The 15,056-nt window shown below is 41.3% G+C and overlaps 2 protein-coding genes across 6 annotated transcripts in view; one reads left to right on the forward strand and one right to left on the reverse strand.

The window, feature by feature from the left end:
- Positions 1-3: 3 nt before the first annotated feature.
- Positions 4-15,056, forward strand: part of epn3a (epsin 3a) — a 29,975-nt gene continuing 14,922 nt past the window's right edge. For 2 of the 5 annotated variants that reach the window (XM_054760175.1, XM_054760176.1), the window contains exon 1: positions 14,722-14,981. The gene's annotated coding sequence lies outside the window, so the exon portion shown is untranslated. Of the gene's footprint in view, positions 218-340; positions 431-1,331; positions 1,466-1,595; positions 1,801-2,328; positions 2,695-3,149; positions 3,214-3,278; positions 3,427-3,651; positions 3,707-5,892; positions 5,997-6,075; positions 14,982-15,056 lie in introns of those variants that run through there. The other 3 variants (XR_008566798.1, XR_008566799.1, XR_008566800.1) reach the window with 3 other exon arrangements.
- rasd2a (RASD family member 2a) lies at positions 7,883-9,986 on the reverse strand. Its single transcript, XM_054760185.1, has 2 exons — positions 9,428-9,986; positions 7,883-8,498 (listed from the first exon to the last, which is right to left on the reverse strand). The coding sequence occupies exons 1-2, from the start codon at positions 9,921-9,923 to the stop codon at positions 7,996-7,998; spliced, it is 999 nt and encodes a 332-aa protein (XP_054616160.1). The 5' UTR covers positions 9,924-9,986; the 3' UTR covers positions 7,883-7,995.

Raw genomic sequence — 15,056 nt, forward strand, 5'->3', positions numbered from 1 at the left:
CGTTGCACATCAGTAAGAGCGCTCTCCTTGGTGGTGTAAAATGACCCTTTTTGGTTGAATTTGAAAATGATATATAGTGATGGAAACTTAAGAAGCACATTGAATGGACACAATATGACATTAGAAGATGAAATTTAGCGGTGAGGTCTACTTTCGCCGTCGCGATACACTGTCAACATGCTGTGTGTACATCTTCACGGTGGAGGAACGTCTCAGGGTCAGCGTCTATTCTATACAGTAACTGTCATTTATACTGTAAAATAGACTTCAAATAATTATGAAGCGCATGTTGAGAGTGACAGGACGTGTGTTGGTGTCCGGCCAACTGTGCTTCTCTAAGATTTGTAACACAGAATTATTAACGGAGGCGGGATCCGAATATTTCCAACATGATCCACGTCTCACGAAGAAGGCGTCTCTCTACATACACGTAAGATACACTTGTACGTTTCGCTGAAGAACGCAAAACATTTCACAACTTAACTAGACAGTTTAAGTCCTTTGGAGTACGTTTGCATGGTTGGACAGCACACGAGTTAAGCGTTTTTCTACTATAAGTAAAGAGCTATTTGACCCTTTAGGTCCACCGTACTATTACGACAATGCAGAAGTGAGTCAGAATTTTTTTTTCTTTTGTTTTTTTTTAAGTGAGTGAGAACTAATACTAACTGGAATGTGAGAAGCCACATTGACCTTTTTCGTGATTTGTGCATTACTCTGTCTAGAGATATACACATCCTCAGACTAAGGAAAAAATACCTCAAAGAAGAATTTATTGATCCACAAGGTAAATTCCCTGGTTGCAGTAGCTCAATAGTAGAAGAAAAAGAAAAACACTTAAATAAAATGCATTGCAATTTGGATACAGTATATACAATAGAATATAAAATATACAAGTTTTGTATATTTACAAATAAGAGTAAAACTATAAATACAAGTAAATTTTCTTCTAACAGTACTTGGAAGACTTCATAGTACCACGATGGACTGGATGTCCAATGCTACAAAAAATGTGTCAGAGCTCCGACCTGCACTATTGCCAATAAAATCCTAATTTGAATTTTAAGATACCCACTTGCTGTATATTCTTAAATACTGTCTTTAAGATTAACTCATTATTCACAGATTAAAATCATTATTTGTGGTTGCACACCATTGTTCAGAGCTGCACCAAATGAGATTTTGCCTACTATTCTGTGCCATTACAATACACTTAGCATAGACAATAACATCAGTTGAAAGGATTGGCTTTTTGACACAGATTAGCATTTCTCAGCATTTGCACAATTACATCTGTTATGCTGCAGTCATATTCCTTCTTTCTTTCACAGTGGCCTTACTGTCTCAAGCGATGCTCCTACTGCAACTTTAACAAGTACATCCCTAAAGACGACAATAGCCACATAGTGACCCAGTGTCTTCAGCAGGAGATGGAGACACTACTGCAGCTCAGTCAAGTGTCCTGGTACACTTGTGTCTAATTTGTTACATCAGACATGACATACTATATATATATATATATATATATATATATATATATATATATCCCCAAACTGCATCATACATTCAGTTTCACCTGCTTTTTCTCCTTGCAGCATCACTTCTGTGTTCTTTGGCGGCGGGACCCCAAGCCTGGCGCACCCCTCCACTGTCTCTGCCGTGCTGGAGACGGTCTCCAGGCGTGTGGGTCTTGCGGATGAGGCTGAGGTCACACTGGAGGTCAATCCGACTCCTGAGGGGAGGTCAAAGTTGAAGGATTTTAGCCAAGCAGGGGTGAACCGTTTCTCTATTGGGGTGCAGGCAAGTATCATGTTGTACGCTCACGTCAATGCCATTTGATTTATTATTAATTACTTCATCCACTATTGGGAAAACAAATGATCAGTTAATCCAATTTTTCAAGACATTTTAGATATCAGACAATGATAGAAATAACATTTTTGATAGTTTTTATTTATTTGTAATATAAAAGCCAAATAAAATCAAATCAAATACTGTAGATTCAGTTTACCTTAGCCAACAAACCTGTTCACTTTCCACCGGTCTGAAGAGTTGTAATGTTCCCTGAGAATGTTCTGAACTTCCTTTTCCATGCTTTCCAGTTTACTTGCAATCTCCCTTCTTTAGCCAGCAAAGGCTTCCAGACTGAATCAGCATCACCCTCTGCTGGTGGTATATTCAGTTGGGCCTCCATTGCTTCCTATCTACTGCTACTACTTACTACTACTACTACACAATAAAGCTTTATTAACACCATCAATCAATCTACCAATCAAGTTTTCTCCCCATTCCTAGCCTGCATGTCTAATTTTACTTTCAATCATTCAGTCTTTGCAGGATGACGAATTAAAACTGCTCGGCCGAGACCACACTTCTCATCAGGCTTTGCAGACCATCGAGGAAGCTCACAGGCTGCGCCCGGGGAGAGTGTCGGTGGACGTCATGTTCGGCCGCCCCAACCAGACCGTGCAATCCTGGGAGACAGAGTTATCCGAGCTGCTGATGCTGTGCGATGACCACGTGTCCCTCTACCAGCTGACCCCGGAGCGAGGCACCTTACTCTTCAAACAATTACAAGGCGGCGAGTTGGCGTTGCCCAGCGACCATGAGATGGCGGAGATGTACGAAAGCGCCAGGGGGACGCTCTTGCGGCACGGCTTCGAGCAGTATGAGGTGTCAAACTTTGCCAGACATGTGAGTCCTCCATTGGACTTATCACCAGTCTGAGATGTTTGTCTTCCTTGAAGATATTAGATGCACACAACATTGGATACACTTCCACTTGCACCGCCTAATGAGATCTAATGAGCTTCAGGACAAAATCTGCATCAAAAACCCTCGTTATAGTTCAATTTTATGTCCGGTGAGTGTAAATCAGATGAAAATAAAAATACTGTACTACTTCTCTAAAAATAATACAAAAAACAGAAATAAAGTGACAAATATGAGCAGAGTAGCACTCAAGAGTAAAATGTACACAAAAGAAAGTGATAATTAGCCTTTAGAAGTAACTGCAAACTAGTTGAGCTTGAATCAAAAGTGCCTCTGCTGGTTGCAATTGAGTACTGCACTCCATTTTGCCTGTTAACTTGTTTTGGGGACACGCATGAACACAAACATTGACTTGTGTTGAACGTATCTTTCTACAGAGTGCAGCGAGTCATCACAACATGAACTACTGGAAGGGAAGACAATACATCGGTGTTGGTCCAGGTAGCCGACTAACTTTTCAAAGCTGTGCTTCCTGAAGGCAACATTTACAAATGCATACGACACAGGAGCACATGGCCGCTTTGTTCCTCTGGGTGAGGGACGCATCCACCGAGAGGCCCGCACCCAGACGCTGGAGCCCGACGTATGGATCCGTGAGGTCCGGCAGCGAGGACATGGGACGAGGAGAAGGATTCATCTCGGACGCCTTGAACTGTGAGGTTTTTGCATGTACATGGAGAAGTGTTGTGTGTCAACAACACTGACAACATGCATTAGGCGGTGACGAATGCAATGTGTCGCTGCACGTGTTCTTTCAAACATGCTGTTCATGTAGAAGTGTCTCGGTGTTAACAGCTCATTATTACACAAACTGTCATGGTCTTGTTATTATATGATATGATATCATCTTTTGACTTTTCTCTGTTTCTTGTTTGACAGACTGGAGGAGGCGTTGGTGATGGGATTGAGGATGACAGAGGGCATCACTCACAAGGTGATACATTAAAACCGTCATATAGTGTAGAAGAGAGACCTCAAAATGTATAGATTCAAGTTCCCATATCATACTATTCTTTTAAAAAAATGAAATAAGTCTTAGAGTTGCCAGAATTGTGTATTGGAAGTGTGTTGTTGTGATGATGATCACACCTGACTGACGAATAGTTCAGCTCATAGCTAGAGAGCTCCAGGCTATATTTTAAAATGTGGTGCAAAGCCTATTGTTCTGTCTTGTGGTGGGCATATACACAGGACGAGCTCATCTAGCTTGGGGTGGGCCAGAGGCAGTATCAAGTCCTTGAGGAAAGAGGTTTTTCCTTCATGATGTGACCATTTGAGCGCCTCTTCTCTCAAAAGTAGAGCCAACAAGTGAGGGTGATAATAGAGTTTTAATAGGTTTTTCCTCACATTTGGTGCTCATACATAATAAGGGGACCTTTAAGCCTTTCTTGAACCACAATTCAACAGCTAATTTCCATTTCTTAATTCTTTAATACTCAATTTCCAATTATTTAAATGATTATTGTGGGGGGGCGTTTCTTTGGTGTAAGAGTACCAGCAATCTCAACCACACGTGTATCTACGTGTTATTGACACTAGTGATGTGCGACACCACTGATGTTGTCTCCGATCCGATCCGAGTCAATTTCGGGCTGACATTGGCGATGCCGATCCGATATCTATCTTTGTGCAAATTCACAAATTGTGACTGTAAATGTTTAAAAGTTGTGTATTTCATATCATAGCATAAAGAATACAAAACAAGTAATTAATTTATAAATTTTGATAAATGATTAATTTACATAAATAAAAAATGTAATATGTTATTTACGTTATTTATTTATTTGAAACCCTGAAGTATATTGCGATGGCAGGGTGATTTACAATATATCCAAGCTAATATACAAAAACAGAAAAAACACAGGACAAAGTCATATAAATTATGCCTAAATTATATTTTAAAAAATAAAAAAAGTAAAATAATAAAACTAGGGCTGTCAAACGGTGGTATCGAGTTTATTTAATTAATTTTGTTCCGTTAGAAATCAGGAAGGGGGGAAACACTTTTTCACACCACTGTATATGACAACGTATTACAATCTACTAATATAATATCTACTACGTTACACTCTTCTACACTCTGTGCGTATGCGAGTGGCCCCGCCTTCATCCGCTGAGACAAAGAGACTGAATGACTGACAAAAGGGCTCACTCCGTTCATGCTGTTGTTCTATGGAACAAACATGCCTATGTGCTGACACCAACGCACAGAGTGAAACCTCTTCCTTTCTGTTTGGAGGCGAGAGATGAGGAAAACAGACACGCATGCACACGGCAATGTATTCAGGCTGGCAAAATTAATTAGTTCATTTTGTGTGATTAATTAATTTATTATCGGCCCAGGACTAGTGCCCACGAACGAGAAATCTTGTCACATTTTAATCTCACGAGATTTTCTGACACCCCTACAATTCACACATGGCTCCGTTTACGGTCATCGTTTCAACAGACATATGTTTCAGACAAAACATTAGCTCAAATGACAGAAGTGTCAAAAGTATTGATAATTTGATTTGAGTATCGATTTTAGAGCATAAACAGCTGGAATGGGAAGTATCGATATTTCAGTATTGATTTGCACATCCCCGATACTACCAGGTTGTATTTCTAGTACCTGGTCAACCAGGGTTCCAAAGGAGCCAAGCAGTACCGTATGGCAATGTTAACCACCGCTGGTTGCTCATTGGTTGAGCAAATTTGCCACTGTACCATTTAAGGATACACAGCTACAAATGATGATGAAAAATAAACACACATGCTAACGTTAGCCTGTGCCGTAGCTCTGAACCCTGCAGTATTATACTCCGCAATCTCCATGCTCTTGTTTTCTTGCTGACCTCAGTCTCCTCTTGGATGAAATGTGTTTTATTACCATAGAAGTAAATACATTCATCATCCATTGTTGTTTTTTATGTTAGCGTGCGCCTCTCCCCATACTGAGCCAAGCCGAGCTGGTACCGTGCAATCTTACCCCCAGATCCATAATGTCTGAAAGAGTTGAATGTAGAAAAGCTTCACGTTGTGTAGGTGTAATGGCCTATGCACTAACACAGTACTACCATCCATTATGTGTGGAGAAATATAACAAAAATCCTATTTCTGATGTTTTTCGGGGGGAAGCACTGGCAGCTATTCAGTCCACAGCTGACCCTCCGTGACATCTTTGGCTCATCTGTTGACGTCCAAGACTTCTTCCACAGAGGCCATCTGATCCTTGATGACAGGTGACCACCTCACTAAATCACCATTCATTCACACCAGTGCCTGAATCTGCTCATATTTCTTCTTCTTCCTCCTCTGTAGAGGTTTGCGCTGCTCCTGGGATGGTTTGTCCTTACTAGACAGCATGCTGCCCACTCTGCTGCTGGAACTGGAGAGACAAATCCCTCCGACAGCTCAGCAAGGACCAACAGTGCAGTGCTCCAAGTCATGATGGTAGTGATCACAAACACCTCTATTAAGAATCCATTCATTCAAATGAACTTTATTCAAATTGGAGTGCAATGACGGTTCAACATAATCGTCACTGGCACCTTCAGAGGAACGGGAATATTATCAACACGTTCTACTGTCTCAGTGAGAATGTGTGTGTGTGCCAGCAGCCGTCATGACGTGCATGCTGATGATTTAATTATGTCCGAGAAAAACGTGCAGAGACACTTATTAAAAGGTCAAGACTGGATGAGTATGAGCGCCATTTTCTCACGTTTAATAGATGCCATCTGCCAGCTCTGAACACAGCAAAACATATCGTAATATGGATCTCCATTTAAAACCGTTTTTTTTAAATAAAATTTAAAAATACCAAAAAGAAAGACATGCTTTTTGAAACAGTAGGCGAGCATTCAATAGCCAAGTCATATTTTATTTAACGAGTGGTTAGCACTCTGGTTGGAGTGCATGCAGTGATTTTTATTGCATGTATTGTTCATCTTAAAGGGATAGTTCGGGTCTTTTGACATGAAGTTGTATGACATCCCAATCAGCAGTGTAGTGCATCAAAGGTGACTTACCCCCCACTTTGTCCCGTCAGTCCGGTTCTGGTCGGATTTCGGTGTTAAGGAACATAGTTGCTGGGGTTACTTAAGTAAAGACTTTGGCTTCTCCAAACAATATGCGTTCAAGAGAGTCATCACAAAATGCATCCTCGGAAAAATCTGACCTCACAAATTCCTCGGCGATGCTCATCACATACACAACAATGGACAGGCGGTAACGCGCATTGATACGACGGGAGAAAAAGTAACGCAGAGTGATTTGTGAGGTCTGATTTGTTTTCAAGGAGGCATTTTAGTGACGTAAATGTATTACTCTTTTGAACACATGTTGTTTTGAGAAGCCAAGCTCCTTACTTAAAAGGCCCCAGGAACTAACCAGAACTAATCCGACCAGAACTGGGCTCACTGGACCAAGTGGGGGTAAGTCACTATTGATGCACTACACTGCACTGCATCATACTGAGAGTTGTTTCTAATATTTGGTTACCTGGAGCTGGTTGTATATAGAGATCCTTTTCTTTGTAGTACCTTATCCATCTATGAGAGCCTTCCCAAAGATAATCCTGTTTGGTATTGAGTGACATTGCTCAAGAGGAAATGTGATTGTATATTATGGTGGTTGCAGTGGTATTCCTAATGTTTTGCCCATTTCATGAAGGCAATAATAGTATAAACACCTCAGTTTACACAGGAAGTAGCTCCTCTCTTGAGTGTTAATAAAAACTGGGCATTATTGTCTTTCTAAAGGCAGAATGTTTGCTACCTCTCTTGTATTTGATATCATTAGGTGTACCTAATGAAGCGGCCAGTGCTGACTAACACACTCGCACAGTCCAGTGTCACACCTCCTCCGTAGTACTCTTTGCATGTGTGGGCGCCACAGTCTATGTGGCATCTGACAATACAAGGAGATGCTTGAGGTCTTTGTCTGAGTCACCTCTTTCTCTGTATCCTACTCACACACACTTGATGAGGTATTTTTGCATCACAGCCTGGAAACAGCTGACTGCTTACGAGCTGGATCTTTATATGGAGCACACGTCAGCAATGATATATTCAGACGACCCACAGCTAGAAAGTTTTATTATAACACCGTGATTATGTGACGTGTATACAAAAGTAGGAATGCACTGGTCCAGCCAGGTGCTACAGAGTATAACTCCTTACATAATACAACATTGCAGCGTACTACTGCAATTGGTTTCTTTGGAGAGGTTATCACAATTCATTGAATGTGACACCTCTCGGGTTTGTTGGCTTTGGTGCTTGATCCAAGCACCAGTTGCAGGTCGCTGCCGAAGCTCGGCCGACGCACCAAGGAATCCACGACGGCACAGGGCGTGCGGCTCCGCCTGCGGCCCCGCTGGTTCACACACAGCGACTGGTAGGCGACCATTGAGACCAGCTGATGCCTTGACGGGCTGGTCTCGTCGGGCAGGCCGCCCATGACGGCCAGTTCCTTGAACGCAACCTCCAGTCCGGTGCCGCACTTCGCCGAAGTTTCGACGAATGTGACATCCCGAGTGAGAGCCTCGGTGACCTCTGACCGGCTGACAGCTCTCTGAGCGGCCAGGTCAACTTTATTTCCGCAAACCACCACTGGCAATCTCGCCGGCTGTTTGACCTTCAGCAGCTTTGTCTTTGCAGCTTTGATCTCGCTGAGGAGCTCACAAACTTCACTGAAGGACTCTCTGTCACACAGACTGAAGACCAGCAAGAAGATGTCACCTGGGGAGAGAAGAGCATTTCATATCCTTGAAATGTGGCAGAAACCTCCTGATCTCTTTTGTAACACTCAAGAATGGATTGAAGTCAAAGCATCAGTGCATATCATAGCAATCCTCAGATGCTGTGCAAATATGCCCCCTTGTGGCGATGAGCAACATAAGAATAACTAAGGACATTTAGGACATGTGTTGTTCTGGATGTCATTATAACATCCTTGCTTTTAGTGTCAATGCTTGATTTTCATGTCAAACAAGACTTAAAACGATCTTGTGTCGCACAAGAGAATGTCCGAGACGCTTCAGCATACTTGACTTACATTACATTAACAACTATTTACAAAGCAGTGCCGCAAAGCATGCTGGGAAACAGGAAGACCTCCCAGCAACACTACAATGTCAGTACTGTATATAAATACGTACACTTTTAAAATGTTCAAAATGTAACAATTCATATTTAATTATATTTTTGTTGACACAGAACCATGTATTATGTAAATCTAAGCAAGTGACCAATTTGGCACAATAAATGCCAAAACTCAGCAGTCACACAATAAAAAAAAATATTAAAAATGTTACTATTTACACTTTTCAATTATTTATAAATGTAATAATATCTCGTTTGTACTAAGAATAATATTTGCATTATATGTATAAATATTTGATATATACATTATTTTGCATAACCAAGTGACCAATCATTTTACAAAAATGATTAAATCTAAACCTAAATGCAATAATGATGTACTCTAATTAATACTACTACTACTACCAATAATAATACATCACCGTAATTGTAAAAATACATAACACCATTATATCCGGACATTGTAGCATTCACTCAATAGTAATTAAGGCTAATACTACCAATAATAATATAATAACTAATGATACCACTATATATTTGCTTAGCGTTGGACAGTAAATGTTCACCTGTCAGTATGGAGAGTCTCCGTTTTGCCGGGAAGTTTCTCTCCATGGAGGCGTCCAGGAGGTCTACTTGGTAGGTTTCCCCTCCAATGTGGAACAACTTCCTGTGAAAGTCCTCTGCAGTGGGTTCATGCTGCTCTTGGAAGTCTTCCCCCAAGAAGCGCCTGACCACGCTGGTTTTGCCCACCTGCGGTGCACCGAGCACCACTATTCTGTGACAGTTCCTGGGCTTGATCACGCCCATGCTGCGGGTCACATCTGCACACCTGTGGGGGAGCGGGTCACTGGAGACGCTCTCCACTGCTCTGTTGTCCTGCTGCCTCCAGCGCCCTTTGACTGTCTCCAGGAGACCCATGCTTGTCTTTGACAACACCTTTGGGTGCTGCTGCTGGAGGACAGGCGTGGGGGTCGGGCTTTGTGACCGGTGATGTCTAGTGAAGGTGTTGAACATTTTGAGGACGCCATCAACGGGAAGGTGAAACTTCTCGGTTGTGTTCATCTTCGGCTTTTGTTCGGTGTTCGGTGCTAGACATCGGCGTCAGAATCTGTGAGCCTGCCTCTCTTGTCTCCCCATGTGTGCACCGAGCTGAGCAGAGTGTGGTCTTTTTATACACCCACACTGAACACACTTTTCTGCGTCATCCAGGGAACACACTCCTTTTATAGAAGCCCTCGTCCTCCAGTTTGATTTGGGTCTGATTAGTTCACACCTAATGAGTGTTTGCAGTCTCGTTATGGATCAATCGGGTGGACTGAGATAATTGCCCACACCCTTGTCGTCATGGTTACGGGAAGGGCGAAGCATCTTTGCTGTTGTCACAATCTAATGAGATACATTGTTTAGTTCACTAACATATTAGAAACATCTCTCACTGTGATGCAGGGTGCACACAAAGCTACACCGCAATACCAAACAGTGCAGGTGGAATGATGTGGCATAAAAATCAATTTGTGCTCTGCAGTGATCACGACTTGCAGAGAAACAGCTCACTCTCTGCTCTATGATTCACCAGATACGATAAGGAGGTTTTTTTCCACAGCGTCAGTGTGCAACAACATCAATTATTTATGACATCAAAAGGCTGTAGTGTTTGTTTCTTTGTCGTTTTGGATACTTGTACCTCAGGAAAAAAAAAGAGGGAAGACCATAAGGAAAGGCCACGCGTGGTTGAAAAATGTAATTTTCATTTCGACAAGGTGCAGCCTGCTAGAAGTGCAGTATTGTTTGTTTGTTGGCAAGCATCTCTGGTCATTTTCATGCTCAGCCATTAGCCATTATTATCCTTTTAGCTACATGCTATTTACATTAGCGTCATCTTATGTTTACGCATGTGATAGTTAATGTTAGGTGTGTCGAATGAAAGGATTAAATGCAATTCATGAATTACAGTCATCACGTAATCTCATTTTTAATCTCTGATTTAACAGTGTCTGTATGCGCGTTGCCATTTTGTATAATCGTTTTTATGCACCGGGCTTCTTGTGCTTGAGTTGTTGCGGGTGAAAAACAACAATGTGTCCCATCCAGAATGGACATTGATGGGCTGTCATTGTGGGACTGTAGTTTTAAAAACTCAATAATATAAACTAATTCCATTTGTTCAAAAATTTGACAAGTAACGTTACATAAGAATGAAAAATATTACAAAATATAGAAATAGTTTTTTTTTATTATTTTTATTTGTAATAGCAGTCGAGTGAACATGAGTGGGCACATGCCAGTTTGGCCATTAAGATAAATTATTTATAATTCATCCTTTTTAAAATATATTGTCATGTTTTAGGGTAGAAATGGACTTGCAACTTGAAATGTGATTGTTCAAATTTGAAATTGGAATTTTTTTTAAAACAAAATATAGCATATAATGTCAGGGGGATGCAAATGGCACCAAACTGTAGGAAATAACAGCCCCTCTCTTCAGTTATCGCCTGCTTGTAATGAACTTTTTGTGCTTGGGTAAATAAACCACTCAGATATAATTCCATTATGTTTGATGCACAGCCTACATAGGGCGTCACACACGGGACTAATAGCTGACGGTTAAAGTGAGTGGGTACGTGGTCCAGAGTAAATATAGAAAAGCTGCGTTTTACCGGAGGTGATGTGTCATTTGTTCATACAAGTCAGTGGAATTTTATTAAAGAAGGATTAGTGAAGATGTATAACAATGCTCACAGTAGCTCCTCCCCCAAAAATGATGATTTATCAGCCCAAGGCTCTGAGCCAATTGGAAGGCGGCCATTGTTCATCCAGTAATTCCACTGAAGTCAACTGTCTGTTCTATTAAAACTTATTATGATGGGACCTCCTCCCCATCAGTGTCACACAAAAGCATACCAAGTACTTGCAATATGTCACTGCATATTATATACACTATATATATACATATACATATACACACACATACAATACAGGCCAAAAGTTTGGATACACACAACACAGTTGATGGTCCACTAATAAGGCATGAAATTCCACTAAGTAACCCTGACAAGGCACACCTGTGAAGTGAAAACCATTTCAGGAAGCTCGTTGAGTGAACACCAAGAAAAAAGCAACAAAAAAAACTAAGACATAAAATCCATCCATCCATTTTCTATGCCCCTTCTCCTCATTAGGGTTGCGGGGGCATGCTGGAGGCTATCCCAGCTGACTTCGGATGACAGGCGGGGTACACCCTGGACTGGTCGCCAGCCAATCGCAGGGCACATATAGACAAACAAACATTCACACTCACATTCACACCTATGGACAATTTACAGTCACCAATTAACCTAACATGCATGTTTTTGGAATGTGGGAGGAAACACAGAACGGGCAAACTCCACACAGAAATGCCCAAGGGAGAATCAATCCCAGGTCTTCCCAATCTCCAGACTGTGACTGTGGCCAACATGCTAACCACTAGACCACCGTTAGGCCCAAGACATGACATAACATAACATAACATATCTGTCTAAAATATAAGACATACACTATTTAGAGTTATTTCACACTTTTTTTTTTTGTACATAATTCCACGTGTGTTCATTCATACTTTTGAGAATCTCAAATGTAAATAGTCATGCAAATGAAGAAAACTCATTGAATGAGAGGGCGTGTCCAAACTTTTGGCCTGTAAAGTATCTTTTTATGCACAACTCCTTTTATACTATTTCTAGATAAGGTGTTAGCTTTGCTGAGGTTTTTTTGTTTTTTTGACACTTTAAGGCTCAAAATACCGCTCTGTGATGGCAATACATTTTTGTCTAATTGTGTTGTTTTTATCTAAATGGATTATAATGTTTAATATCGGGCAAAGACAATAAAACTGCACACGTGCACCGTTTTATTGTCAGTTTTCTTCAAATTTCCAAAATAACATTTTTTGCTACATTTATTTGCAAATGTCAAGTACAGTATTGTGGTCATGCTTCATAGTGTCATATTTTAGACTGACGAGGATATGGTGACTTTTACATAACATGCACTTGAACGCAATTCTGCTGCAAGTCGACAGCATTACCGTTTACGGCCACGAGAGGGCAGCAAAGAAACAGGAGCGACATGGGAGTGGGGTTTTAAGCGTAACCACAAAAATCACATTACAAAAAAAAAGGAAAAACTTGCTTCTCGCGCACTTTCTCCTCCCCTTTTGTCTGCACACCCCTCCCTCGCCTTCCTTGTACTGACCTCAGCAGGGCTTTTGTTGGGAAACAAAGAATGCTCAGGCATCTGTTTTCAGAAGAAATAAAAGACGCGGGGCGCCAAGACAGATGGAGGGAGTGTCGGGGACCAGAGCTATGAAGTTGAGCTCGACTGACCTGATCAGTGAGAGTCAAAATGCAACACACACACTTTGCACCACAAAAAAGCTCGTATAGGGCCGCCACACTACTCATTTTAATATCACAACAAAACGATCTCTGCTTGTTTCTGCTACTTAATAATGTCTTTACCCCCATTAAAGTTGTTGACATTTGCAACGCTTGTGACTTTGTTTTGTCAAGGTGGAGCTGGTATTTCCTGCATATCCTGCTCAGCCACGCACACTTGCCAGTCGCTCCTGTAACTGTTTCCGTCACTTGGCCCTAAAGCTTCAAACGCAGCTTGCAGAGATGCCTATGCACCACTAGGTTGAATCCAAGCCGAATGTACTGTAAGGTCCTGTATAATGCATGAAGACGTGACTTCAGACAACGTGCCATTAGTGATAATAAATAAGTGAAGACTCCGTGATGCTTCTGCTGAAAAAGGAAATGAGGCTCTTAGCTGAACTCCCCTGTGGGAAAAATCCCTGCTTCTTGGAATGCATTACGGCCATAATCTTTTATAACATCGTCAAATCTATGCCATCTTTATTTTTATAGGTCCCAAAAACAAAGGGGGATGCAGCTTGAGGCACGTCCGTCTGGAATTTAGAGTAATTGGATTCTAGGTTTCTCTACAGCCACTCCCAGTCCTATTCCCTGTTCCCGTCTGTACTTTGTTTCTATATTATTAGTATTTTTTGGTATTATTACTTGCAATAATTGCCTGAAATGTGCATGTACACACACACACAAGCTATAACGTTTATTTATTGGGTGTATTAAGAGCCAAAGCATTATAGATTTCCTATAAAAGGGCTAATATTATGATTTTATTATTATGTATCATTATCACTTGTGACCTAAAGCAGGACTTATTGGGGGCAATATTCTAAAGTCCTCCAAAGGCGAAAAATGTTGTATTATCAGCATTTGCGGGGTTTTAGAACACTTCCACTGAGGCTTGATTTTTTTTTTCGAATCAAATGAAGTCGTGGTCCGTCTATGGCCCACCTGACCTAGGTCACTCACCCCTGGCCTAAAGATTTACTCTTTCAAGCCACAACATTATGTGTAAATATAATCAATAAATACATACAGTATGTCCAAACTTTTTTCTGCGAGGGCCACTTTGATACATTTTGTACTAAAACCAATCTGTAGGTCAATCTATGCTATGATATCTGAACAAAACAGTGACATTTTACCTAATATGCCAAGGGCCAAAAATGGCTGAAAATAGTCCCCAGGCTGCACTTTGGACACTCCTGACTTATGTGTAAATACACCGATGCTTAGACATCACCTTTTAGTTACACCAGAAACAGTATATAGAAACATTATAATGTCAGCATGATGCAAGACATTCAAAAGTGAGCATGATAAAGTGTTGCTGTACCTAATGCTATGACCTGCAAGCAGTATCTGTGTGTGTGTGTTGCATGAGGTAGTGAAAGGGTTAAGTCTGACTCTGCAGGCACTATGCAGGCCAGCCTCCCCCTCCTCCTCCTCCTCCTCCTCCTTCCACTTTGCTGTGTTTTCAGGACAGGAGGGGTGTCAGACCTGTCTTCTCGCAGCTCTGATTCCCACAGAGAGTAGAGTTTGGGATCTATTTCTCCTCAGTTTGGATCTATAAAGCTATTTCTGCACATAGCCCGGTCGGGACATGCCGAGAGGCGAAGGCACATTTTGGTCTTCCTGCAGCAGCCAAATCCTCCTCCTTCTCCTCTTCATCATCAAGTTGGGAGCCTGACCCTGCCATATCATGAAGGTAAGAGGAAGCAGGAACTTACATGGATTTATTCTTTTGCTTAAAGTCGAGGGTTTAACTTTTTTTTTTTAAAAG

This window comes from Dunckerocampus dactyliophorus, chromosome 18 (assembly GCF_027744805.1).
Source record: "Dunckerocampus dactyliophorus isolate RoL2022-P2 chromosome 18, RoL_Ddac_1.1, whole genome shotgun sequence".
Taxonomy (NCBI): Eukaryota; Metazoa; Chordata; class Actinopteri; order Syngnathiformes; family Syngnathidae; genus Dunckerocampus; species Dunckerocampus dactyliophorus.

Bases quoted from the DNA above. Each gene is read 5' to 3' on its own strand.
- rasd2a (XM_054760185.1), bottom strand. From the start codon at position 9,923: ATGAACACAACCGAGAAGTTTCACCTTCCCGTTGATGGCGTCCTCAAA. The intron at 8,499-9,427 runs GTGAACATTTAC...TTCTCTCCCCAG, and splicing joins GAGACTCTCCATACTGACAG to GTGACATCTTCTTGCTGGTC.